At 43.7% G+C, this 26,625-nt stretch overlaps 1 protein-coding gene across 2 annotated transcripts in view; it reads right to left on the minus strand.

Moving 5' to 3' along the window:
* The window catches only part of zgc:136858 (uncharacterized protein LOC678543 homolog), a 101,145-nt gene that overhangs the window by 72,419 nt on the left and 2,101 nt on the right, over positions 1 to 26,625 (minus strand). For both annotated transcript variants that reach the window (XR_005946485.1, XM_041216219.1), the window contains exons 2-5: positions 15,124 to 15,224; positions 13,814 to 13,928; positions 6,643 to 6,817; positions 2,264 to 2,375 (exon numbers count right to left, since the gene is read on the minus strand). Coding sequence is in view for 1 of the 2 variants with exons in the window: in XM_041216219.1 (XP_041072153.1) it covers positions 2,264 to 2,375; positions 6,643 to 6,817; positions 13,814 to 13,928; positions 15,124 to 15,205 (484 nt within the window). In the remaining variant the exon portion in view is untranslated. The remainder of the gene's footprint in view (positions 1 to 2,263; positions 2,376 to 6,642; positions 6,818 to 13,813; positions 13,929 to 15,123; positions 15,225 to 26,625) is intronic.

Below are 26,625 nucleotides of genomic sequence, written 5' to 3' on the forward strand. Positions count from 1 at the left end.
GAATTAAAAAGCAGGATCTCAAGAGCAGTAATCTCAAGATTACCCCCAGTGCCACATGCTAGTGAGCATAGGAATAGGAAGATTGAGCAGTTCAACGCATAGCTGGAGAAATGGAGTAGAAGGGAAACCTTTAGATTTCTGAGGCATTGGGACCTGTACAAGGAGGTCAGGTTACACCTTAACAGGACTGGGGTTAATGTCCTTGCGGGAAGGTTTACGAGTGCTGTCGGGGAGGGTTTAAACTAGATGGGCAGGGGAATGGGAACCCAAGGGGAAATTCAGAGTGGAGAGGAGAGAAACTGGTACTGGGAAGTAGAGAAGTATTAATTGATAAGGGGGATATATCAGAGAGCAGTATCAATGTTAATAGAATACTTGTAGAGTTTGCTAGAACTAGAGTAGGCAATCGTAAGTCATTAGATGGGGTCAGAATAAGGGGGAAAGTAAAAAAAGAAACCTAAATCAGGTTTAATGTGCATGTACGTGAATACACGGAGTGTGGTTAATAAGATGAGTGAACTTCAGGCACAGGTTGACAAATAGAATTATAGTATTATTGCTGTTACAGAGACTGGGCTCAAAGAAGGGCGGGATTGAATGTCAAATATTTCTGGGGACAAGGTGTTTAGGAAAGACAGGGAAGGAAGAAAAGGAGTGGGAGTGGCAATATTGATTAAAGTTGGCATTACAGTACTGGAGAGAGAGGATGTTCCAGAGGGGTCAAGGATGGAATCGCTCTGGCTAGAGATAAGGGATGAAAAAGGTGCAATAACATTGATTGGTGTAGTATACAGACCATCAACCAGTGGAAGGGATGTAGAGAAACAAATTTGCAAAGAAATTACAGAGAGGTGCCAGAAATATAGAGTAATCATAATGGGGGACTTCAATTATCCAAATATAGACTGGGATAGGAATAGTGCAAAGGGACAAGAGAGACTTGAGCTCCTGGAATGTGTTCAAGGCAATTTTCTGCAGCAGTATGTTTCTGGTCCAATGAGAGGGAAGGCACTGCTGGACCTGGTTCTGAGGAATGAGTTAGCACAAGTGGATCAAATATCATTGGGAGAGCATTTAGAGGACAGTGACCCACTGTATCATAAAGTTTATGTTGGCCATGGAAAAGGACAAGAAACAATCCAGAACAGGGATAATTAATTGGGGGAAAGCCAACTTCCATAGGATGAGAATGCATCTGTGTCAAGTGAGTTTGAATCAAATGTTGGCAGAAAAGATGGTGGCTGATCAATGGGCCACCTTCAAAGAAAAGGTATTGCAAGCAATATCAAGGTATATTCTGTTGAAGGGGAAAGGTAGGAAAAATAAATGCAGGATTACAATTAAGAAGGAGGAGGTGTTAGAAAGGCTATCTTTACTTAAAATAGATAAGGTACCAGGACTGGTTGAGATGCATCCAAGTGAATTGAGGCAAAGTGAGAGTGGAAATTGCAGAGGCACATCTTCCAGTCTTCCTTAGACATAGGAGTGGTGCCAGAGGACTAGAGAATTGCAAATGTTACACCCTTGTTCAAAAGGGTAAAGCCGGCAACTACAGGCCAGTCAGTTTGACTTCAGTGGTAAGGAAATTTCTGGAAACTATAGTTCTGGACAAGAACAATAATCACCTAGACAAGTGCATGATAATTAAGGAAAGCCAGCATGGATTCATAAAGGGAAAGTCATATTTAATTAACTTGCTGGAGTTTCTTGAGGAGATAACAGAGAAGGTTGATCAGGGTACCGCTGTTGATGTGGTGTATATGGATGTTCAAAAAGCAGTGCCACACCACAGGTTAGTGAGCAAAATGCTAGCTCATGGAATAAAAGGGAAAGTAGGCAATTGGCTAAGAAATTGGCCGAGGGACAGAAAAAGAGAGTAGTGATAAACGGTTGTTTTTCAGGTTGGAGGAAGGTCTCGGATTGAATGAAGTGAATGTAACACTCTCTCCTGGAATGAATGTATTTGCAGTGTTATGTTCTCTCTGAGGCAGTGTGTCCGAACTATAACATCCTCTCCCAGATTGTGTGTATCCATACTGTAATGCACTCCCTTGGACTGAGTGTATGTGCACTATAAAGCCCTCTCCTGGAGTCAATGTATCCGCACTGTAATAGGTGAGGTCTAATTCTTCTACTCATTTAACTAAAGGCTAGATTCTGTGAGGCTGTATTACTAACTAACTAAATTTGCTTTATGATGCATCCAAGATTATGCCCAAGTTTGACTCTTTAATATTTGAAGCAGATCTTACAAATCTCTTACTGTTTTGTCCATCACGATGCACTCCTCCGATCCCACCAGTTACAAGCAATGGAATGCCAACTTTGTGTGCTATCATCATGGTAGCTGAAACTGTGGTACCACCAGATAAGCCCTGATACAAAACAATCAAAATCAACAGTACTGTGGCTCAATGACACTTGGTTAAATTTTTCAAAGCACACAAAATAAAATACAAGACATCTAATTGTAACAAAGCTGCAAGTCTGGCATCACTAAGAAAAATATTCTGGAATTTGCACTTAAGTTAATCCTATACTCACATCTGAAACAAAAGCAGAACGTAAGTCAGTTATTAGCAGGATATGCTGAATATTATCTTTTATCAGCTTATTAAAAACTGTATCATTGTTATTGAGATTTTAGATCCCAGTGCCACATTAAAGCAGAAAATTCAGAAGGTCCACTCAGTTCCAATTAGCTTCACAAAATATAAGCAGTTTTTCCATTTGGACTCAGGCACAACTGCCTGACAAAAAAAAAAACAAGTCTTCAGAATGTTCCAGGGTTGAGTCTTTTAATCAATCAGTGACAGTAAGACTGGAGGATAAAAATGTAAATCAAAGCAATTTAAGTTGATCAGCAGAAATGTTCTACCAGGAACTGAGGGGAGCTCTAGCCAGTAGACTGGTTGCAAAATGTAGGACAATTTCATATTGGTAAATGGGCAATAGTTGGTCTAGAGTTTAGACAACTTGAAACAAGTTCATAAGCAAAAGAGCAAGTGAATGTTCAAATGTGGTTTAGAAAGATATGTCGCTATCTTTTCATGAACAGAACCCACAAAGTTTGTAGTAGAGTTCCCCAGGAGTCAGTGCTGGGACCCTTGCTCTTCCTGATATATATTAATGACCAAGACTGTGTTGTGTAGGGCATGATTTCAAAATTTGCAGATGGTACAAAGATTGGAAATATTGTCAACTGTGATGGGGATTATTTTGCTCTTCAAAAGGACATAGACATGTTGGTGGATTGGGCAGACAAGTGGCAGATGAAGTTCAATGCAGAGAAGTGAGGTGTTTCAGATCTGAGGAGTCGCAAATGGTGCTGAATATTGTGCAGTCATCAGGAACATCCCCACTTCTGACTTTGTGGTGAAAGGAAGGTAATTGATGAAGCAGCTAAAGATGGTTGTGCCTAGGACATTACCGCGAGGAACGCCTGTAGTGATATCCTGGAACTGAGATGATTGACCTCCATTGCAGTGAGGTGTTTTGCTGAAAATAGTCTGTGTTCAACTAAGCGCAATGTTTTATTGGTATCATGTAAGAAAACGCTCAAGCATCTTCATGATGCAGGTTGGTGATTCCTTATGGTGTGTCACTATGCAAGTGGAGAAGGGTGTTAATAAGATTAACGTAGAATTTAAAATTGGGAGTCAAGTTTGTGGGGCTTTTAAATATATTAGTTTAGCTATTAGCAAAGTAGGTCTGGAATAACCTCAAATCAACAATCCTATTTAGAAAGTGTTATTCCCATCCTGGTTAATCATACTCGGTCATCTTGGAAAAGCAATGTTATATCTGAAGAAGAGAGAGATCAATTGCAATGTTTGATTGGTTAGTTGAAGTAGTTGTGCACTCAGGGATGGAGTTAAGTACTAAAATGAAACACTGTAAGGTGAGGGTGTACACTGAGGGTGTACTTTTAAGGGCAAATAAAACATTAAAAAAAATTTAATTTGGATAAGTGCATACTTAAGGTAGCCCAAAGAACAGAAACTAGACATTTATGACACTTCACATGTTAATCTTCCTGACAGGTATTCTAATGCAGCTGCTTTCATATTATTTCTCATGGGTGAGAATGGGAAATGTTGTCCTTTAGCTTGGAAGCTAAGGAAACATAAAGGGTTGTTAAAACTACTCTGGCTGTTAAAACACTGGCTTATATGGGGGTAATAGATATGGGGTTGTGTTTGTCAAATATCTTCTGCACAAAGGGCTTTACTGAAGGTATTAGATGTTATGTAGATAATCATCCATTGTGGAATAATACACATTCTACAAAAAGTGAGAGTGAGAAGAGATTATGGATTGACCTTGCTGGTTTGAAGCAAATGCTAGAGAGAAAGTAAATTAAATGGTGGATGCAAGTCATCAATTGTCAAGATTGTCTTATAAAAAGAAATGCATGTATGAAATTGTTAGGCGTCCTAGAGGAGGTGCATTTTGCAATGTAATGCTTCATACAGAATATGGTGGTTTCTGATTTAATTTGTTTTGAAATTTTGATTGCACTATTAACTCTAATTTTAATTTAAGGAGAGAAGAGCATCTGTTAATTGTACATTAATTGTGTGCGGGTGATGGGCATCAACTGGGGATTCACTTGTGTCCCTATAAAAAGGAACAAACTAACAGTGTGGTGAGGGAGCACATGTTTGTAAAGTATGTCTCTGTAAATAAATGTTTTGAAAAGTGTGTAAGGAATAGCCCTGGTTTCATCCTTCAGCACCTAGTTTTCTGGAGTATAACACAAAATGTGCTTGAGCTTTCAAAGGAAGAATTGGTTTGGTTAGAATTCAGGAAAAATTAGAGGAGTTGTTGTGCTGCTTGGTGTATACAATAGGCCACCAAATGGTAGGGGAGAGGGGGAGCCGGGGGTGCGAGGGAGGAGAGCTAGAGGAACAATTGTTCTGGAAAACTGAATAAAGATGCAAAAACTTTAATAATTAATGGGAGATTTCAAATATCCTAATACAGACTGAGTTACATTGTAAAGGGCAATGGAGGAAAAATTCCTGAAATACGTACAAGAAAACTTTCTTAATCAGTATGTTTCAACAACTACTCATATTTGAATAGTACCTTTCATGGAATAAAACATCCCAAAGTGCTTTACAAAAAATGTTAGACACTGAGCCACATATAGCAATATTAGGGAAGATGACCAAAAACTTCATCAAAGAGATAGATTTTAAGCAGCACCTTAAAGGAAGAATGGGAGGTAGAGAGTCAAGAGAGATTTAGGGAAGAAATTCCAGAGCTTAGGGGCTAATCAGCTAAAGGAACAGGCACCAATGGTGGAGTGATTAAAATGGAGGATGCTCAAGAGGCCAGAATTAGATGAGCCTGGCCTTGTGGGGCTGGGGAATATTACAGAGATATGGACCAGCAAAACCATGGAGGCATTTGAAAACAAGGATGAAAATTTTAAAAACAAGCCATTGCTTCATCAGGAACCAGCGTAGGTCAGTGAGCACAGGGGTAATAGGTGAACAGGACTTGGTGTGAATAAGGAGAAGGATAGCAGAATTGTGGATGACTTCAAATTTATTGAGGGTAAAATGTGGGAGGCTGGGCAGGGTTGTTTGGGAATAGTCTAGAGCAGTGGTTTCCAAACTGTGGTTCACGAACCCAAAATGTTTCGAGGGGTTTGCAGGAGAAATCCCATAATGGTGGAAGCAGAACTGTTTGTGCACCAAAATTACAGAAAAACGATAGCTGTCGGTTTGGTGCCCATCAAATGATGGGGGCCCAAGCTCTCAGTTGCTGAGTAGCCTGTTATTCAGGATGGTCAACATCCAAACAAGCCAATCAGGTATGCAGATCATCCTGATTGACAGGCTTCTTGGCCAATGATTGCTGTTGTTCTGACAACAGCAATCATTGGCCCAGTAGAATGCACTTTGTCTGGCTCCTCGTGACTGGATCTGAAATTGGAGAGTTGGGTGTGCTGTGTTGGTGGTCAGGTGCGCTGTATCTTCTGCTTGGACTTTGGAGTTGTGTGCTGCCTGTGCCTATAGGAGTGGAGTTTTTAGGTAAGTACCTACATTTTAATTTAACTCCCCAGTCGGTCGTATCTGAAACAGCCGTTCCCCTCCTCCCAACCTCATCTGTAAGAGTAGTTATGGAAAAGAACAAGGGGAACCAAATTTGAAAAAACACATTTTAAAAGGGATTGGCCCTGCTGGATGGGAATCAAAGATTGGCAAATAAAACCATAAGTGAACAGTGAGAAGCCTTCAAAGAGGAGCTAGTTTGTGCACAGAATAAGCACATTCCCAAGAGGGGAAAGGAAAGACATCTACAGCTAGAGCTCCATGGGTAATTAAAGAGATTAAAATGAAGCAAAGGAGGCTTATGATAAAAGTCTGGTTCATAATTAAGTAGAGAAATAAGCTGAATACAAAAAGTACAGAGAGAACTGAAAAACAAAATAAGAGGGCAAAGGAGGTGTATGAGGATAGATTGTGGGTAATAAAATGAAATAGTTGAAACTGACTCTGCTTCAAAGGCCACCTGTGATAATGCATTCTAAGCTTGAATGACTTCATGGTGTGCAAACATTCTCCTAACATCTCCATTTAATATGTACAACACTATACGCAGAATGTATTAAACTTCTTGAGTTCTTACCTTGCTGAGGATGTAGGGTAGATCCCTTCGCGATGCCTTGAGCACTTTCTTGGTTTCTGCCAGGTACTGCAGGTCGTTGTTTGACAATCCTACATGAATCTTACCTTTCACAACGCCAACTGTTGCAGGAACCACCCCATGTTCTTTCACTATCTGTTCAACCTCTTTAGCAGTACTGGAACAAATCAGAGAAACCTTGAGACAGATTACATTGGTACTTATCTTGAGAAAAAACACCAGCACAAAGGTGCCTGGTGGTTTTAGGTTTCTCAGACGGATTTTGCGGTCTGCTGCATTGGCTGTGCGGGCAGAACGCGCTCAGGATTGGGAAACTATATGGTGGTACAATTTGCACCTATAATCTTCTGCTGTGGTCTTTTGTGTGCCTAAATGTTTCTGCAGTTGTACCATAGCATGGATGGGGCCACTGCACAGCCATATATCCAGCCCCATTTTGCTGGTTTGTTGCAAGTTCTTGGTTTCTGGTTATTTCATTACTAAAATAAAATTACACTTCTTTAAAATTAATTTTATTTTCTCATTACACCCAGATCACTGGGAAATGTTTTATCATTTTTATATTGAATCCAATGGAAAAAAATGCTGAACTTTACAATCTGTTACTCTTGAAATAGCTTTGATGATTTTTTGTTCCCAGTAATGCTGCTGATAAGTGTAGTTACTGACCCTTTCAATGTGAATAAGCCACATTAAAATGCAAAACTCAAATGTATCATCATCAAAGCACCAGGTGATAGTGACTGTCCTCACTCATATTCATCTTTGTCTCACACACAAGGCGGCGTTTTCCAGGCCCACTTGGAGCAGGGAGAAAGGTGGGACAGGAAACTTAATTGCATGGGAGGCCAAAATTCAGATTCCCGATGGCGGGTTGAACTTTTGGTATTGAGATAAAAGAACGTCTTAGGCGGGTTGGCCTTCCCAAGGCTAATAGTTGAGAAATTCTTTTGCATTCATTAGCGTGTCATAAAAACTTATTAAAACCCAGCCCATCAGTATTACACTCATGGTTGCAATCTTATTAGTAATAAGCAAGAAAAACATGCCTTTAGAAATCTAACTATATATTAACGGGTGTGTTCCAGGCGAGTTAGACTTCTCCCTGCACTTTGGAGACAGCAGTCGCTACCCCCAGCCCTCTTTCAGGAGCGATCTTCTATAGTAGGCTATGATTGAGTTTGGGTGTCGTTTGTCCAAGGTGCAGGAAAGGTGAACAAGAGAGAGAGGATGGAGTCAACTGGGAAAAGGTCAAGGAAGCTGGACAAGGGAGGCAGGGTCAGCAGGGAAGGGTGGAACTCTACAAGGATCAGCGGGGCAGGTTGGGAGGGTGTTTGGGGAAGGAAGCCAGACTGTCCAGGGCAGGAAAGGGGGCAGCGAGGGAATACGAGGGTGCAGAAACATGGGAGGGAGGGAAAGGCCTTGCATATTAGGTGTGGAAGTCTTGTGGTTGGGTGTGGGAGGGGGTCAGGGTAGGGATGATGAGAGAGAGAGATGGCCCTAAAGGGGGAGTAGTTGTTGTCAACTGTGGGGCCTTGGGGGCTGAATTGAGGATGTTCAGCAGCAGAGGGAACAGTAGTAGTGAGAGGGAGGAGTGGGATGTGGTAGGGTGACAGGTCCAGGGTAATGGTGGGTAGCTGATGGTCTCATGGGAGGGGTCATGGAAACGGACAAAACAGGTTGCTCAGATAATGGAGGGCTGAGGGTCAAGGTGGGTGTGGGGATCGTAATGGGTGTAGGCTCAGGCTCAGAGGGGAGAGAAGGCATTTGGAGGGTGATGGTTATAGATGCAAGGGTAACACGGGAGTGGCGAGGTTCAAGGGTGACAGAAGGAAGAGGAATGGTTATATTGGGTGGGTCAAGGATGATGGGGGGGGGGAAGTCGGTGGGTGTTGGGGGAAGGTAGTGGAGCACGTTTGAAACGTGACACACGCCATTTTTAAATGTTTGTCGAAACACAGTTGCTCTGAAAATGTGATCCTAAGAAGTGTGAGGAGGGTCTTTTCAGGTGGGTGGAGTTCAAGGTCAGCATAATTGGCCAACTATAGGGACCCCCTAATAATCATGAAGCAACTGGATGTTCAGTTGTGTTCTCCTATTTAGGGGCAATTCCCACACTGCAGCAGGTTTGATCCCTGACTCATGCGCCTCATAACTTCGGGATCCCAGCAAAGTCAGGAGCTGCAGTAATTTTACCTCATGGGATAATTCCCCTGTCCCTGGAGTAAGTCTGGTGAACTTTGGTAGCAATCCCTCTATGCAAGATCAATTATTTTCTTGGTAAGGGGATGAACAGGACAGACATTACTCCAGGCGAGGCCTCACCAAGGCTGCCAGACTTCTTTAATCCTACTTGCCTGTTGCCTCCTTGCTTGCCGGCTGCACCTGCATGTTAGCTTACACTTACTATTGAACAAGGACAGCCAGGTCCGTTTGGCCGTCCACACCTCTCATTATCTCACCATCTAGGAAAGACTCTCATTTGCTTTTCCTCAGACCACCGCAGCGAGCCTGGTGCTTTTGATCCGCATATTCCATCTGCCGTGTTCCTGGCCACTCACTTAGCCTGCCTAACTCCCCTTGACGCCTTTATGCATCCTCCTCACATCAGGAAACCAGCAATACCTGCTGGGTTGCCTGATGCGTGCCTAGGCTGCACATTCAAGAATGATGGCCAAGGCTAAAACATGCTCATGTTTGGATACTCAGTGATGACACCACTGGAGATGTGAGACAATAAATGGTGTATTGGTAGAATCACATCATCGGGATCTGATTGGCAACAAAGTGTAACGCCCTTAAATCCTGTGACCATTGCAGCAACTAGCAGCATAATGAGAATACAGCAAACCCGAACACAGTGCAACTAAACGTACAATTAATGTGTGAATCATATTTACAGTAAGTGGACACCCTATGTTCCTATCGCTATGTCTAGGTGCAGCCTTGACATCCACAGTTGAGGTGCAGGCAGCCTGCTAACTGTTACGCCCTACTGACTGCGATGATTTGGCGGGTATCCTCTTGTTGTCCGAGGCCGAGAGGGCTCCGGCTGCTAAGGGTCTCCTGCACAAGTATGGGTGCACCATCCTCACTCTGACCTGTTGGAAATGATGGGGTCACTGGTAGAGGGGATTTTGAGGGGCAGGGCACCCTTGGAGTGTCCTAGGGTGAAGCCCCGGGTGCGTGGCTGGCACTCCTCCCTGAGGATGTGTGATGGCACCTCCCTGACTTCTTGAGGAAAGGGGGCACCTGGAAGGTGGTCAAGGTGACTCTTCCCTCTCTCGCCTAAGCACTGCTGCACTGCACCCATGAATCGAGTGACAAAGTGCAGGTCTGGGTACATATCCAACAGAAACAGTGCGTTCTGCAGGACTTGGGTCTCCAAGGCAGCCGCCACCCTTTCTGTGGAGGCAGCTAAGCACTCCCATGCTGGAGTCACATCATCATGGACAGCCTCCTCCAGCCTTCAGTCCAGTCTGCTCATGGCCTCTGGCATCTCTGCCTTATGTTCCCCCATCTGTCTTTGCATCTCCAACATGTCTCTTATGGCTGAGTCCAGGGGCTCATCCTCTGCATGGGGCTCGGCGGGGGCCTGGTATCAAGCAGTCCTCTGAGTGTCAGACACCTTGGCTGTCACTTCCTCCACCAGCTGTGGACCAGTGTCTGTGATGTGCTCACCATTGTGACCCCCAGTCTACTCTAGATAGATTACCGACCGAGGTGAATGTCTCTGCGCTGGTGGAGGGTGTGGAGGATCGTCGGGACTGTGTATCCTCTGAGGGTCCTGATTCTTCCTCCTCAGAGGTGGAGCTGGAGATGGGGGACGGAGGTCTTCTCCTCTTATGCCTGCAGTGGGAGTGGGCTCCGGAGGCTGCATTGAAGAACATAAACAATTATTGGTGTTGTGAGCCTCAAGATATGTATATGGCTGCTTCATGTTCAGCTAGGGGGAGCAAACGGGAGGAATTCTCTCTAGATGATTGGACAACTCCCCTTCGGCACAGGCAAGTCACCCTCTTCTCCTGCTAGCTTTGTCACCTCTTCTTCAAATGGGGTTAGGATCCTGATGTCAGGCATTCCTCCTGGTCTGTGTGTGTGTTAGTGTGCTTTCTTCTCCTGCAATCACAGAAGCATTGACAGACATGGGCATGGATACATGAGTAGTTTCACAGCATTCATGGCTACGTATTCTCCTCCGGTCTCCACAGCTGCCAATTTCCATGTCTGCCTTACTGGTGAGAAACATCTGCTCTGGGACATTTAAACAGGTATAGCTGTTGAATACGTGCTGTTCTTCTTTTGGCAGAGAGTTAAGTTATTTGGAAAAATGGCAAGCATTATAATAGCTGTGTAATTGGGATTTCTCTGCCCTCTTCAAAAGTTAACCACTTTTTTTGTTTTTGACCTTGACCCACACATCCTTTGCTCAAAGCCTATTACATCTCAAATTTTACTAACATCCGACCAAATGGTCACAGAGCTGAAATGTTAACTCTGCTTCTCTCCACAGATGGTGCCTAACCTGCTGAGTTTTTTCCAGAATTTTCTGTCTTTATTTTAATTTATTGTAAACACAATAAACTCACAAACTGCACAATTAACTCTCTCACATTCAGCCCACATGAAGCATCTGGTGGAGATGCCTGCCACCCAACCTCCAGTGTGACAACCTTCTGAAGTCACAAATTTACAATGCTTCATGGCCCTATGAATGTGACTTTGCATTGAGTAGACAGTGGCACTTAGGCTGGGGGCGCACAGGAGATCATTCATTTCCTTGCGGCATTGGCCTTTCCTGTGGGCCTCATGGCTGCTGAGCTGCGCTACTACCTCTGTCTAAGCCACCTTGGCCTGGCTGGATGGCCTCCTGCTGCCATCTGTGGGAAAGAGAACATCCCTCCTTCCCTGGATGCCTGGCAGAGAACCTGCAGTGAGGCATTTCTATAACATGGGGCCAGTGGCAGATCTAGAGGTAGTGGGGCCCTGTCACAGCTTAATTTTTGGGGCCCCGCCCTCGGGACCCAGCCAAGAAAAAGAACATTCTCTCTTATCTCCCCTCCCCCACCCCCCAGTTTTTTATTTGTAAAGAAAAATATCATTTTTTTCTAATATTACTGTGGGATATGGTGAAGCAGCCTTGTGGGGGCTGTGTGTATGGTTTGTGTATGTGTGTGTGTGACTAATTGAATTAAATTGAAGACGGTCAAACTGCAAGGTTTAAATCATCAAATGGTTAGGTGTAAAAGCAGGCGGGCAGGTGAAGAGACCAAGTGGCCTTCGCGTTTTTCACGGAACCTCATCCACGGGCAGGATGAGGTTTCAAAATTTTTCTTTTCTTTATTAAAATTTTGGGAACTTAAACTAATCTTCCTGAGGCAGCTCTGTGCCTCATGGAGATTTCTGCACTCTGCGCAGGCCCTGACTCAGGGAAACCACCCTGCCCGCACAGGGAGCGCTTAGCACTTCCGAATGAGCGTCATGCTGGGCGGGCCTTAATTGGCCTGCCCATGTAAAACGTGCCCGCCCCGGCCCCCGCCCACCCCCACACAACACACACACACACCCCACCACCCCGCCCCCCCCCCCCCCCCCCCCCCCCCCTCCCCACCAACTGGGGGAAAATTCTCCCCAGGATTTTGAACCATTACACACTAGTACTTTTATGCTTTTGTTCAGTTGGATAATTGGTCAAGCAGACATGATTGGTAAATGATGACTTCCTTTAGTTGCTGTTATGCTATGCGAAAAAATGGCAAGTCAAAATTCTTTGCTAGAATACCTCAAAAAAACCAATTTAGAGCATAGCTTGCAGACTAAGTTTGCATAATACAGACAGCCTGGACTGCTTCGTGACTTGCAGCACTTATTAGGTTCAGCCATTTGTCAGATTTGTCCTGCGTCTTGGGCCCCCTGTCATTTGGGGGTCCTGTGCCAATGTACAGTTTGTTTCACAGTAAATCTGCCAATGCTTGAGGCCACAGGCTGTCTGGTTTCAAACATCTGTCCGGGGGAGTGGCAAACCTTCAAAAGTGATGCTCAGAGATGAAGGGAGCTGTTCTTGGGTCACAGACAATGCATACCTGTCTGGGTGCCCTGTGAATATGGCACCCAGACCTTTGAACCCGTGAGGTAGCAGGAATGACATCAACTTGCTGCCTGCAAGATTCACCACCTTTCACGTACATGAATAGGTAATGAGCTGAGAGGTAGGTAATTGCAGATATTCTTACCACTTGCCAACACCTATTTCCTGTCCCATGTCCACGCTTAAGAGTGCAAAACAGAAAATTCCAGGCACAGGTTCAACAGCTCCTCTAGCCCAGGATTGACTATATATTAACGATAGCTTAAAAATGCTGGTCTGCAACAAGAGTGTGCAAAAGCTTAACGCTTGTGACATTCCTCTTCAGCTATGATAATGGTAACCCTAACCCAGTCAAGGTTAGCTGACTAATGCTCCTATTGAAATTTCAGACAGAAGAATGCTTTAAGTGTTCATGCACTAATAAAGTACAGTCAATTCTAGGCTAATATATAGCTTTTATCTTATATTGTCTGAATGAGTCAAGTTGTTTTTAATTTGTTGGGATTTCTTGGTTTCTACCAATATTTTGGGAATTGCATTTTACAGATTCCTTTGAGCTGATTTTAACTTTCAGCGGTAGTACATCAGCTGCAAGCTACGCTCACCCTGCCTGATGTGCCTCACCATTGTGACAAGGAATGGCAGGCAGGGTGTATAATAATTAGTTGATCCACCATCTCTGAAAATTAAAATCAAGCCCCTTGTGTTTAGAACCAAATCTGCTGGGTTATGGTGTCTGGTTCAAACAAATAGTATTTTTCCTAACTGGGACACTGGAATTTTCCAAATGGTTCTTCAAGGATTACATTTTGTAAACCACAAAATAGTGGCCTTGTTGCTGTTAACCCAGCTCAGTTACTCAACCTACCAGTACTTCTGACATTCACAGCACTCGTTTAAACATATTTCAATAAGAGGCAAATTGATCCCTGGCAGTATTTGGTGATTGCAAATGCAAGATTTCCTCCTAATGAGAGGCAGAGCGTGTTACAACTATGAGTTCCAGTGACAGTGAGAATAATCTTCCCCAGATTCTCTCAACCCAGTGCATTTAAGTCCACGTACTTCAGGTTGTGAGGGCGTGGCATGCCATGTGTGATGATCGTGCTCTCCAAAGCCACCACAGCCTTCTTGTTGGTTATTGCTTCTGAGACCTCTGGGTGAATTTTAACCAGTCCACCTATATAAAGTGAAAATTGAGCAGTTTATTTCAATTCTTTTTAATGCGTTTAATATTTTATAAGGTGTCAGTTACATCACTCCTGTGTCACACAGAAGATTCCCAAATTTGTACCTACAATGGTCAATGCCTAGGCCCAGAGAGATGGGAAAGAGTGACCCAAGATGCTTACTGCTCCCCAAATTCTATGATACTGGCTGGGCGACATCCCTGGCCCATTGTCTCAATCAATTCAGCTTCATTTGGTTGTTAACTCGGCTCAGCCAGTGTGTTCTCTGATTTAGAAGGTTGTGGGTTCAAGCCCCACTTTAGGATTTGAGCACATAGTCTGATGGAGTGCTGCATTCTTGGAAATGCCATATTTTCAACAAAACTTTAAACTGAGGTTACATCCGCTTGATCAAGTGGATGTAAAAGATCTAATTGCACTATTTAAAAGTGAAGGAGTTATCATGTGCCCTGGCCAACATTCCTCCTCAACCAATACCACCAAATTAAGTGGTCATTTAGTTCACATGCTATTTATGAGCTCCCACATTTGCCTACATTACAGAAACTGCACTTCCAAAATCATTAATTGAATATGAAATGTTTTAGGACATCCTGCCAATGTGTGAAGATGCAATATCATGTAAGTTCTTTCTTTAAGCCTAGTAAACAGCAGCTAAAGTCTCATCTGTATGTTTGGTGTCGGTGACTATCAGTCTGCTAATTTGGCCAGGTGGTTCTTGGATTAGAAAACACGTCTCCTGTCTCCAGAACTTGGTTTACATCTAGTCCAAAAAGATAATCCTCTTTCTCTCTCTGCATGCTGTAAGGATCCTACATGAGATGAGTCTGAACATGTAGCCAGAACTCATTGGCCTTTCAGATCACTATAAGGATAGCTGGTGTAAGAATGTAATCAGCATATTGCAGCAGCCAGGATGCCCTGTTAAAGTTGGGACTGAGGTACAGTAATTGGGGCAGAGTGGAAGGAGTTTAATTCTGCACCTAACCTATTCACATTCTACAGCTTGATGCTGACACTGAATAGAAAAGAAGGTCCAACTTTAACAGGTTAAAAAACAGCTAGAATCAGCGAATGAAGAAAAGACAGTACTGTAAACTACAAACTGCAAGAGTAAAACAAACAGGTAGCAGAGGTAAGTTAAGCAGTAAAGGAAGAATTGTGTAGAGAAGACCATTAACGAACCATGGAGAAGTCTTCGAGCAATGGCGAAACCCAGAGCCACACAAGGTGCATGGGGGAAGAGAGAAATGTGCTTAAACATCATTCTCCAATGAGATCAGGCACTGGGGAGAGGAAAAAAAAGAGTTAGATCAGTCATCAATATCTTATTAGTTCCTCCTGATCAATTTAAAGAAGACTGGTACACTTGGGATAGGAGGGAGCATCTGTGATGTCAATGGAATAGTTCATTTAACTCCAAGGAGAATTCTTTGCCCTGGAAAAGGCAATTTAGCTTGAGGATTATACATCAGCTTTCACTACAATGGAAGGTTTTAGCCAAAGTCAATTCTGCTGATGGTGCCAAGTCTGCTCTAAAAATTCATTTCAAATTCCACCCAGCAACAGACAAGCAAAATGCACGCTTATATATTTTTTATGTGTAGATGTCAATATATTAGAAAAGTTTTCACTGGGTTTTCATTCTGTAATGTCATAGCTTTCTTATCAAACTCTTTAATTGGCTGGAAACAACACTGATTATCTTGCCTCACATTGAAATGCAGACTTGTGAAAATCTACTAAATCCGAAGCTCAAACAATCAAATCACTCAAAACACTTTTTGAACCAACTTAACTAAGGGTTCAAAATAAAGTTGTTAAAGTACATCATGAAAATAAAACTATTGCATATTTCACAAGAGATTTCAACCATCACACTATCAAATTTGACTTTTGAGTACATTAAGTTCATTCAATCTCACCTCCTCAATCCTCACCTCCCTATAGGTTCAGGTTGCTCATAGACTTTTTTGGCATGAAGATTGAGAGCATCCATTCATTTCCTCTGCTGCTCTGCCTGTCCACTCTTCCTCTTGTCCACAATGTTTTAATGACCTTTAAGGAAGGAAATTTGCTGTTCTCACCTGGTCTGGGCTACGTGTGACTCCAGACCCACAGCAATATGGTTGACTCTTAAAATGCCCTCTGAACAAGGGCAATAAATGCTGACCTTACCAGCGATGCCCACATTCCACGAATGAATTAAAAAAATGTTACCCTGGGTCTTTTCCTGCCTTAGCCCTGATCTTATGTTCTTTAGCTTCTCTCGTATTTTCCCTTATGCCTCTCTAAGCTCATTTTATCCATAACAGCCAATATCCTTAACCCCATTTGTTGACCACACAGCTTCACTATCTGGCCTCCATGCTAGCTGATGTTTCCTCTTCTCAGGTACTGTCCTCATCCCGTTTCAAAACAGTTATCAACACCTATGTTCTCAAAATACCTCAAAATGTCCTCGAAAACTACCTTCCTACCTTCAACCTCCCTTCACTTTACAATGTCTTGTTACCTATCAAATTCATGCCCATTTTTCTCAGAATTCCATGTTTCAAGCTCAATTGACTCTATGGGCAGAATTTTATGCTGGTTGAGGGGGGAGGTCAGCAACACAATGTTATGTTTGTGGCATCACTGGGATATCAGGTGTAGATGCTGTTATGCACAGGATGAAGGGAGGGTTAATTTAAACAGCCCTGATTTGTCCTCTCACCACCCATCTGCAAACAGAAAGGTTTTTTGATTTGCTTCCCCCTTTATAAGCGATGGCGTGTTTCCCAACCCCTCAGTTTTGGTGTGATCAAAATTTCTATTAATAACCCCACAGCAAACTCGAGATTGGATGAACTCAGAGGGTTAGATTATTTGCACACACTCAAGACATGGGAGGTTGTCGCTCATAGCCCTCTGTGCACTCACAGTAAAGAGATAGAGAAAGAAAAATTTATTGGGCAAAGACCACAGAGAAAGGAATTATTGTTTCATATGTATCCAGAGTCCAGAATCAAATTCCAATGAGGAATTCCTTCACAGAGGTTGGCAGGTTGAAAACTGATGCGGGAAGATTTACTTTTTCAGTAGAGTTGACTTCCACGATGAGGTAGGTACACAGAGATGAATCAGTCTTGTAGGCGATGGTACAGAAATTCCAGTAGAAACAGTATAAATGGGGCCAGGTATTCAGCCTAAGCAGAGCCCTTTTTTGTGCTAAAGTGAGGTAGAAGGAAAAATGGCAGACTGAGATTTGTTCAGTACAGCAAGGCAACATTACTGATTACACAAGTTAGAGGATTCCATGTTACATGACTCCCACCTCTTCACAGTGTCTTTGACAAAGTGTGTGTATCTCCCATCTGGGTTCCAGAGATGGTTAAATGTTTCAACCATTAGACTTGAAAGGAAGGTTGTGAGTCCTTTGTCCTAATAGACGGATGGGCTCCGGTTGGACACGGCTTATATGAACATATGAACAAGAGCAGGTGTCGGCCATTAGACCCCTCGAGCACGCTCCACCATTTAATAAGATCGTGGCAGATCTGATAGTAACTTCAAATCTGCCTCACGCCTACCCCTGATAACCTATCATCCTATTGCGTACCAAGCATCTATCCACCTTTGCCTTAAAAATATTCAAAGACTCTGCTTCCACCGCCTTTTCAGGAAGAGAGTTCCAAAGACTCATGACCTCTGAGTGAAAAAAAATTCACCTTATCGCCGTTTTAAGTGGATGACCCCTTATTTTTAAACACTGATCCCAAGTTCTAAATTCTCCCACAGGAGGAAATATCCTCTCCACATCCTGTCAAGTCCCCTCAGAATCTTTGTTTCAATCAAGTTGCCTCTTTTAAACTCCAGCGGATACAAGCCTAGTGTGTTTAACCTTTCCTCATAAGACAACACACCCATTCCAAGTATTAGTCTAGTAAACCTTCTCTGAACTGCTTCCAATGCATTTACATCCTTCCTTTAATTAAGGTGACCAATACTGTACACAGTACTCCAGATATGGTCTCACTAACATTTTGTATAACTGAAGCATAGCCTCATTACTATTGCATTCAATTCCCCTCTCAATAAATGATAACATTCTATTAGCTTTCCTAATTACTTGCTGTATCTGCATACTAACCTTTGACGATTCATGGACTAAGACACCCAGATCTCAGAGCTCTGCAAACTCTCACCATTTAGATAACACACCTCTCTTTTATTCTTCCTTCCAAAATGGACAATTTCACATTTTCGCATGAAATGCAGATGGCCTTTGTATAGTTCCCTTTGAATTAGGTCTCTGCAGCCCACAGGGGTCATAGTATCTCTTCAGAGATAACGAGATGTGAGTTTCTGCAATACTGCCATATTAGCTCCTATTGTTCGAGGATCACAGACAGACATAGCTTCAGTTATTTTAAAAGGGTCTTTGTCCAGTTTTTTAAAAGTTAGAAATTAGCCATGAGGATATTTCTATATATTTTATAAAGATAGAGTTTAAGGTTTTAGCTCCCTGACGGTGCTCAGGGTCTTGGAGAAAAACAATGAATTCTATTTCATTTTTTAAATGTGGTCTTACGAAGGAAGAATAAGAAGAATACATATATTTGCTCATTCACACTGGCACGTCAGACACACAGTTAGCAGGGGCATGTGCAGTTCCCTGCCGCATTTTCGTTTTGAAGTTCAATCTGGGTTAGTGAATTAGCAAATATGTGGTCCTGCCCTAGGATTTGGAATGTTTAGGCAGACTGGGAAGGTTCCAAAATCTGTCCCTTGGGGAAGTCTGTTCAGGACTAGGATTCTGCATTTCCTCTGTTGAGGATCAGGCATAAACAAAGTCATTGGTTTCAGAACTCTGTCTGTCCAACTCCTGATTAAGTATCCTCAAAAGGGTCTGCGGGTTTTACTGGGGGGTTAGCACTCAGGGGTGAATGATGGTAAAGCTGCTCTGGGCCATACACAGGGCAGTGCTGGGCATATCACTCTGTAATTGCCAGGTCCTTTAGGGCTGAGCTGCTCTTGTCCAGCTTAGCTCCTCCCTGTCCACCTTGGTAAGCTATGGATTCAGCTGCTCAAATCCAGGGACCATGGTTAGGCTGAGGGACAGGGGAATTGGGGTGTTTTAAAGGGAGTTTGGCCTCTTTAGGGGATTGCAGCTCAGTATCCGGCTCGGGGACTAGCACAACTAAGGTGATCCAGCTTCTATTGCTAGGTGCATAGCAACAGGCGGCCAGGCTGCTCCTGAATTTGGGCCAGCCTTTCTGGGCCTGAATGATAGGAAGATGGCTTTCTGGGAGGGGCCTCTCCCACATCTATACTAGGTAGGTTTCAGTGTTGAAGCCTGGTGGGTGGTTACAGATCGTTTTAAATGCAGTGGGCAACCCTATTAGGTTGCCCCATGATTCTACATTAAGGTGGGGGAGTATGGGATCCAATCTGGTTGGGATCCTTCTGCTGGTCAGTTGGTTGTAGGCTCCATGTCTTTTGGAACACTACTGCCCTCTGGTGGATGGTCAGCTCTCACTGTACCTCCTGGTGGCTTTTCGACCAAGTGAGGCATCACCCTCACTCTTTCTGGATCCATTTGGGAACTTTCCTTGTCTCCATTTAAATTCGCCATAACGCTGTCAGGTAAACCAATCATTGGCTACTAGCTGGATCCTTTGTCTTTGGAGGGGGCCACTCTCCTAACAGGTTCCATGTCCTCTGGAACACTTCAGCCCTCAACCATTTTGCTTTAAACTGGATCTTATCTTGTTCCCAGTAAAATAAATTTCACTTTTCCTTGCAGAAATAAAAGAAATAAAATTGAGGATATGACCACTCCATCAGTGTAACCCAATCTGATTTACCATTACGTTTCTTTGGCTTGATACTAATTACAGTCTCCACAACCCTCTATGTTCAATGGTCTCCTGGCAAATACATATAAGAACATAAACTGCCACTTGGAAAAGCCACCAGAGATGAGGGTTATGGTGCCCGTAAATAGCATCCTAGCTAGGAGTTAATAACTTCAGGATAGGAAGTGAACAGAGTTTAAAAGATTAGTGACAGTGGTGGGCTTTAAGCATATAAGGGATTCAGGAAGCATCACCTCACAAAAGTTTTGAATATTACATTTACTGCAATGTGCATTTTCCATACAAGACTTTCATGGTTCTGTTGTGGTGCAGTTATGATATTACAAGTTTTCAGAAAAACTGGGAGGTGGTTGCAGGGTAGGGCTGATGGGCTGTGAAGGGTGAGGAATAGAGGGCCAGAACTGAGGTAAGCGTGCCTCAGCACTTGGCTGCCTCCAATCTGCATTCAGGGGCAGGAGGTCTGACTCTATCCTGCAACCAACCCCACTTCCCCAGAAGGAGAATCGAGTTTGATGGGGTTCTTTGATTTGAGGTGGGACCGGCGAGCCAGGAAATCTCCTAACTCACAATATCTGTTTCTGTAGTGAAAATCCAGCCCCTTCGGTCACATGCCCAAAAGCTTGGTCAAAGAGGTAGGTTTAAGGAGTGTCTTAAAAAGAGGAAAGTAAGCTACAGAGGCAGAGAGGTGTAAGGAGGGTATTCCAGAGCTCAGGGCCTAAGTATCTGAAAGCACAGCTGCCAACGGACCAATTAAAATTGAGGATGTATAACAGACCAGAATTAGAAGAGTGCTGATAGGTCTTGGAGGGTTGTGAGATTGGAGATTAAAATTGGAGATTAGAAATCACAATAGCCATTATAGGTTAGCGAGCATAGGGGTGATAGGGGGATGAGGCTTATTGTGAGTTAAGACACGGGCAGAGTTTTGGATGACCTCAAGTTTAGTCGCGAGAAATCAAGGAGGGTAGAATGTGGGAAACTAGTTAGGAGTGCATTGGAATTGACTTTTGGGCATGAATGAGAGTTTAAGCAGCAAATGAGCGGAAACAGGAGTAGTCAGTCAATGTTACACACGTGGAAATAGGCAGTTTTAATGATGGCATGACTATAAGGTCTAAAGTTTAAGTTGGGATCAAATGTTGTAAACAGACTTGCTTAATTGCAGACTGTTGCCATGGAGACGGATGGCGTCGGTAACAAGGGAACAGAGTCCGGAGCGGAGGCTGAAAACAATGGCCTCAGTCTTCCAAGCATTTAATTTGGGAAAATTTCTGCTCATCCAGTACTGCATGTCAGATAAACAGTCTGATAACTTGGCAACAGTAGAGAAGTCAAGAGAGGTGATGGTGAAGTAGAGCTGAATGTCATCAGCGTACATTTGAAAACTAATGCTGTGCCTTTGGATGATGTTGCCAAGGTACAACATGTGGATGAGAAATAAGAGGGCGCCAAGGATAGATCCTGGAGGGACGCCAAAGGTAGCATCAGTTCACCAGAGGTAATTCCAACCCTTCAGTTTTTCTGCTTTAGTCTTATCAATATTGACTCAATGTTTGCTTATTAAACTATGAAAGGCAGGTGGTGATATATATAAATGTCGTGGATATTGGAATTCGGAGTAAAATTTCAAAACTTGCTGATGACACCAAACTTGGAGGTGTGGCAAACATTGAGGATGGTACTAATCTATTTCAACAGGACATAGATAGGCTAGCAGAATGGGCAGCAAAGCAGAATTTAGTGCAAGGTGATGCGTTTTGCCAAAAGGGATAGGGTGAATCAATATACATTTAATGGCACAGTTCTAAAGAGTGTTTAGGGTTAGAGGCACCTAGGGGTGCATGTGCATAGATCTCTGAAGGTGTCAGGGTGTATTGAGAGAGTAGTTAGCAAAGCATATGGGATCTTGGGCTGGAGAAGCTGGGGTTGTTCTCCTTGGAGCAAAGAAGATTGAGGGGAGATCTGACAGGTATACAAGATTATGACTGGTTTGGATAAGGTAGACAAAGAAAAACTGTTCCAATTAGCTGATGGTACAAGGACTCGGGGTACACAGATTTAAGGTTTTGGACAGGGAGATGGTGGCGTAGTGGTAATCTCACTGGACTGATAATCTAGCGGCCCAAGGATTCAAATCCCACCATGGTAGCTGGTGTAATTAAAATTCAATTAATTAAAAAATCTGGAATTGAAAGCTAGCTTCAGTAATTGTAACCATGAAACTATCATTAATTGTCATAAAAATCCATCTGGTTCACTAGTGCCCTTTAGGAAAGGAAATCTGCTATCTTTACATGGTGTGACATGATATGACCCCAGACCTACAGCGACGTGATTGACAGCAATAAGGTCTGAGCAACAAACGCTGGCTTTGCCAGTGACACCCACATCCCATGAACGAATAAAAAAAAAATGCAGGGGGAATGTAAGGAAGAACCTTTTTACGCAGCAAGTGGTAATGACCTGGAACCCACTATCGGCAAGGGTGGTGGAAGCAGAGATAATGGGCAGAATTTTACTCTTGGCGTGCGCCCGACACACCCGAGCGTAAAATAATGCACAATGACATTGGGAGTGCCTCCCGGCATCATCACACACTCGCACAATATCTAGTTCGGCAGGCACGCGCTGGAGTTGGCTGCGTGCTTGCCAATAATTAAAAGGCCTATTAAGGCCATTAACAAGCTAATTAAATTCAATTCTATGCCGGCCATCTAACCTTACCGAGTGGGATGAGGTTTCCTATAGCAAATAAACATTAAATAAAAACTTTGTTTTGGAATTAAAAACATGTCCCATCTCCTGAGACAGAGTCACATGAGGAGGACATGTTTTTAAAAGTTTTTTGTCTTTATTAATTTTTTAAAAAAGCACTTCAATCCCCCTGTAGCAGCTCCGTGCCTCAGGGAGATTGAATTTCTCTTTCGCGCGCATACACAAACTGTGTGCTAGGCCCACTCTCCCTCCTCCCCCCGCCCACACAGGTAGTGCTGAGCGCTGCTGCTCGCGATCCATGCAGGGCGGGTCTTAATTGGCCCACCCATGTAAAATCGCAGTGCGGAGCCCATCGTGGGTGGTGGTCAGCTTCCCGACAGCCCCTGCCCGGTGATGGAAAAATTCTGGCCGATGAATTTCAAAAGGAAATTGGTTGATCACCTGAAGGAAATAAACTTGCAAGGCTACAGAGATACAGCAGGGGAATGAAACTGACTGAATTGCTCGACGGAGAGCTGACAGAGACTTGATGGGCCGGGCTTCCTTTTGTGTCATAAATGACTCTACAAAAGATTCCTCCTACACACAAACACACACACAGTGAAGGCTACTGAAATTATATTAGATATGATGGGTAGAAATTGATCCACATTGTTCCCAAGGAATACAGGTGCAAGAAAGGCCTATTTCAGGGTGCAACATCCTGTGCCCCAAGCTCGCCCTGAACCAAAATTAGATGGGGGAAATGACTTGGATGTGCACTTGCAATGCCATGGCATACAAGGCTATGGGCCTAGTGCTGGAAACTGGGATTAGAATAGTTAAGTACTTGTTTGACTGGCGCAGACTCAATGGGCCAAAGGGCCTTTTTCTGTGCTTGAGACCTCTATGACTCAAGTGGAGGTGCACCTTCAATTATACTCCTTTGTGGCTTTTTGACTGAGGGAGGCATCTCACTTCCTATCTGCTCAACGGTTTGGGAATTCCCCTTGTCTCTCTTTAAATTTGGAACTAAGGTTTCTGCCAGCCATACTTCAAGCAATTCCTTAATCTTTTCCTTTCCTGGTTTAAAAGCTTGCCTTCCTTCAGACTCTTTGTGGGGCTACCCTGAAATGTTGCACCCTGAAATAGGCCTTTCTTGCACCTGTATTCCTTGGGAACAATGTGGATCAATTTCTACCCATCATATCTAATATAATTTCAGTAGCCTTCACTGTGTGTGTGTTTGTGTGTAGGAGGAATCTTTTGTAGAGTCATTTATGACACAAAAGGAAGCCCAGCCCATCAAGTCTCTGTCAGCTCTCCGTCGAGCAATCCCTCACTTTCTTTTTCCCTGCTCTGGGACTTCTGTAATTCCTATTTAATTATGGGATACTCTGTGAATCTATTTTAGATTCTAATGGCCTTGCCTGGACCTCATTTAACTTTCCTGCCCTGGTTCTGGCCTTGCTACATTCGAGCAGCCCTCATTCAATGATTATGGGTGCTATTTCACCTTTTTGGCCCACTGGCCCTTCCCCGGCTTTCTGCTCTCCTGCAGAGTTCTGCCCGTTGGCGTTGGCCTCTTTTGTGGGCTAACATCTGGCTGCCGGCCAAATTTCCAAGGAAGAAGTTGATTCCTGCTCCTGGTAGTTTAGGGACAATCCCTGCTGTGACAGGGTCTGAAACAAGGTCACACTCTAGTTGGACCTTATGGAGGGGTGCAAACACAGATCCTCCTCCCACTTCACTGATCAGTGCTTTGGCCTTCAGGGAGGACGCGGGGGTAGGTTTAAGTTTTCCTCTAATGTTAAGGACTGAGTGGCCCCTGTGTCCCGGAGCAGTACAACGCACTTACTCATATTTTGGGACAGGTAGGGGCACTGTTTCTGAAAGGACAAAATTCCGGAAGCTCTGTAGGAGTTTGTCCAGCTCAGACATACGTAGTGCCATGCCCTGCAAGGAGTAAGTTTCTGTAGCCAGAGTCTCTGTCTGCTCTGCTGCACTATCCACTAGAATGTCCTTCCAGTGACTTCTCATATGGAGTCGTATTAGACCGACGGGCTTCCCTCGCAATCTCCAGCACTCAGGTCTGAAATGGCCTATTTTATTGCATTGAGAATACACCAGTCCCCGGGGGTGGGGGTGGGGTCTCCTTTCGAGCTGCAGGAGGGCTTCTCACATCCTCCTTCGTACCTTCTTTTCTGGGTGGGGGGACGTCTCCTATCTTGGTCACCCTGCTTATCTTTCCAACGTTCATGGGAATGGTTTGGAAAGGGTCTGTCTGACTTTTTGGCCTGTGGGTGAGATCATAGCTGTCTGCAGTGACAGCTGCGTCCCTAGCTGTGAGGATTCTCTGCTCCTCGAGGTGTGTTTGCAGGTTGGAGGGTAAGCAATTTTTGAATTCCTCCAACAATACCAATTCACACAGCCTCTCATAGGTGCATGGGATACTTAGGCCTCTTACCCATTGGTATTTGCTTCAGCTGTTCGATCTTGATGCAGGTTTGTGAGGGCTTCTTACGAGTGTTCCGGAATTGCTGGCAATAGGCCTCTAGGACTAACTCATAGGCACTTAGGATGGCAGCCTTGGTCTGCTCATAATTCATGGACACATTAGGGGACAGCATGGAGTAAAGCTCTTGGGTTCTCCCTGACAGCTGCCCTTGAATTAAAAATGTCCAGATCTCCAATGGCCATTTTAGCTGTTCTGCTACTTTCTCAAAAGTGGCAAAAATGACTCCACATCACTCTTTGAATTTGGGAATGAATTTAGCATACTTGAGGGCCTTGGAGGATGGTTTGAGTTAGTAAGAAAGGGGGTGCTACCAGGTAGAGATTTTCGCTTGCAGCTTCCAGCTGTCTGCTCTCTCTCTCTCTTTGAGCTGCTAGCTCCATTTCCAATTTTCAGAGCTGGAATTCTCTTTCCCTTTTTTGTTCCCTCTCCTGAGCCTCTCTTTCGCTCTCTTGTTCCCTCTCTTTAAATTCTGGCTGTAGTCTGAGCTTTACCAGCTCAGATTGGGCTAGGGAAAGGGATTCAGAGTCATGGTTAAGCATCTAACTTCTCTATTGGTAACGTGAGATCCAAATGTTCTCCCAACAACTGGATCAGTTTACTCCTCTTCACTTTACTGGGTAATTTTAACTGTGCCTCCCTAGCTACAGCTTTCAGCTGTTCTGAGCTAAGGGCCACTAAAGTTTCACTGCTCAAATTCCCTTGTTTGACCCACATTTGGACATCAAAAGTCATTTCCTTAGTGTTAAGGAAAAGGTATTTGCTGTGGTAAGTTACTTGTGTTTTAAAATTCGTTCCAGCTGCTTTATTTTCCCCTTTTGGCTTCCAATTAACTCTTTTATATCAGATTTAGCTCATGTCTAGTTGGACTGTGGTCAAATTCAAATGGCTTATCCTGGAAAAGCTCCCAATTTCTGTTATGGACAGAAGGGAGGGCTAATTTAAGTAACCCTGATTTCTCCCCTCACCATCCGTCCATAAATAGAAAGGTGTTTTGATTTGCTTCCCCCTTTATAAGTGGTGGTAGTTTTGTTGTGATCCGATTTTCTATTGATAACCCCACAGCAAACTCGAGATTGGATGAACTTAGAGGGTTAGTTTACTTGCACACACTCAAGATGCAGGAGGGAGTTGCTACGTAGCCCCCTGTGCACTCATCCAGTAAAAGAGGGATAGAGAAGTAAATAGTTACATGGGAAAGACCACAGAGAAAAGAATTATTGTTTCACATGTGTCCAGAGTCCAGATTCAAAATCCAATGAGGTATTCCTTCACAGAAGTTGGCAACTGATGCTAGATAATTTACTTTTCCAGTAGAGTTGACATCCACAATGAGATTGCCTACAAGACTGATTCATCTCAGTGTGCGAATGTTCGGATTTCCAGTAGAAACAGTGTAGATAGGGCCAGGTATTCAGCTTGGGCAGAGCCCTTTTTCCGTGCTACTGCGAAGTAGATAGGAAAATGGCAGACTGAGGTTTGTTCAGTACAGTAAGGCAATATTACTGGTTACACAAGCTAGAGGATTCCATGTTACATGACTCCCATCTCTTCACAGTGCCTTTGACAAAGGGTGTGTATCCCCCATCTGGGTTTCCAAGATGGTTAAATATTTCA

The sequence above is a fragment of the Carcharodon carcharias genome, chromosome 21, assembly GCF_017639515.1.
Source record: "Carcharodon carcharias isolate sCarCar2 chromosome 21, sCarCar2.pri, whole genome shotgun sequence".
Taxonomy (NCBI): Eukaryota; Metazoa; Chordata; class Chondrichthyes; order Lamniformes; family Lamnidae; genus Carcharodon; species Carcharodon carcharias.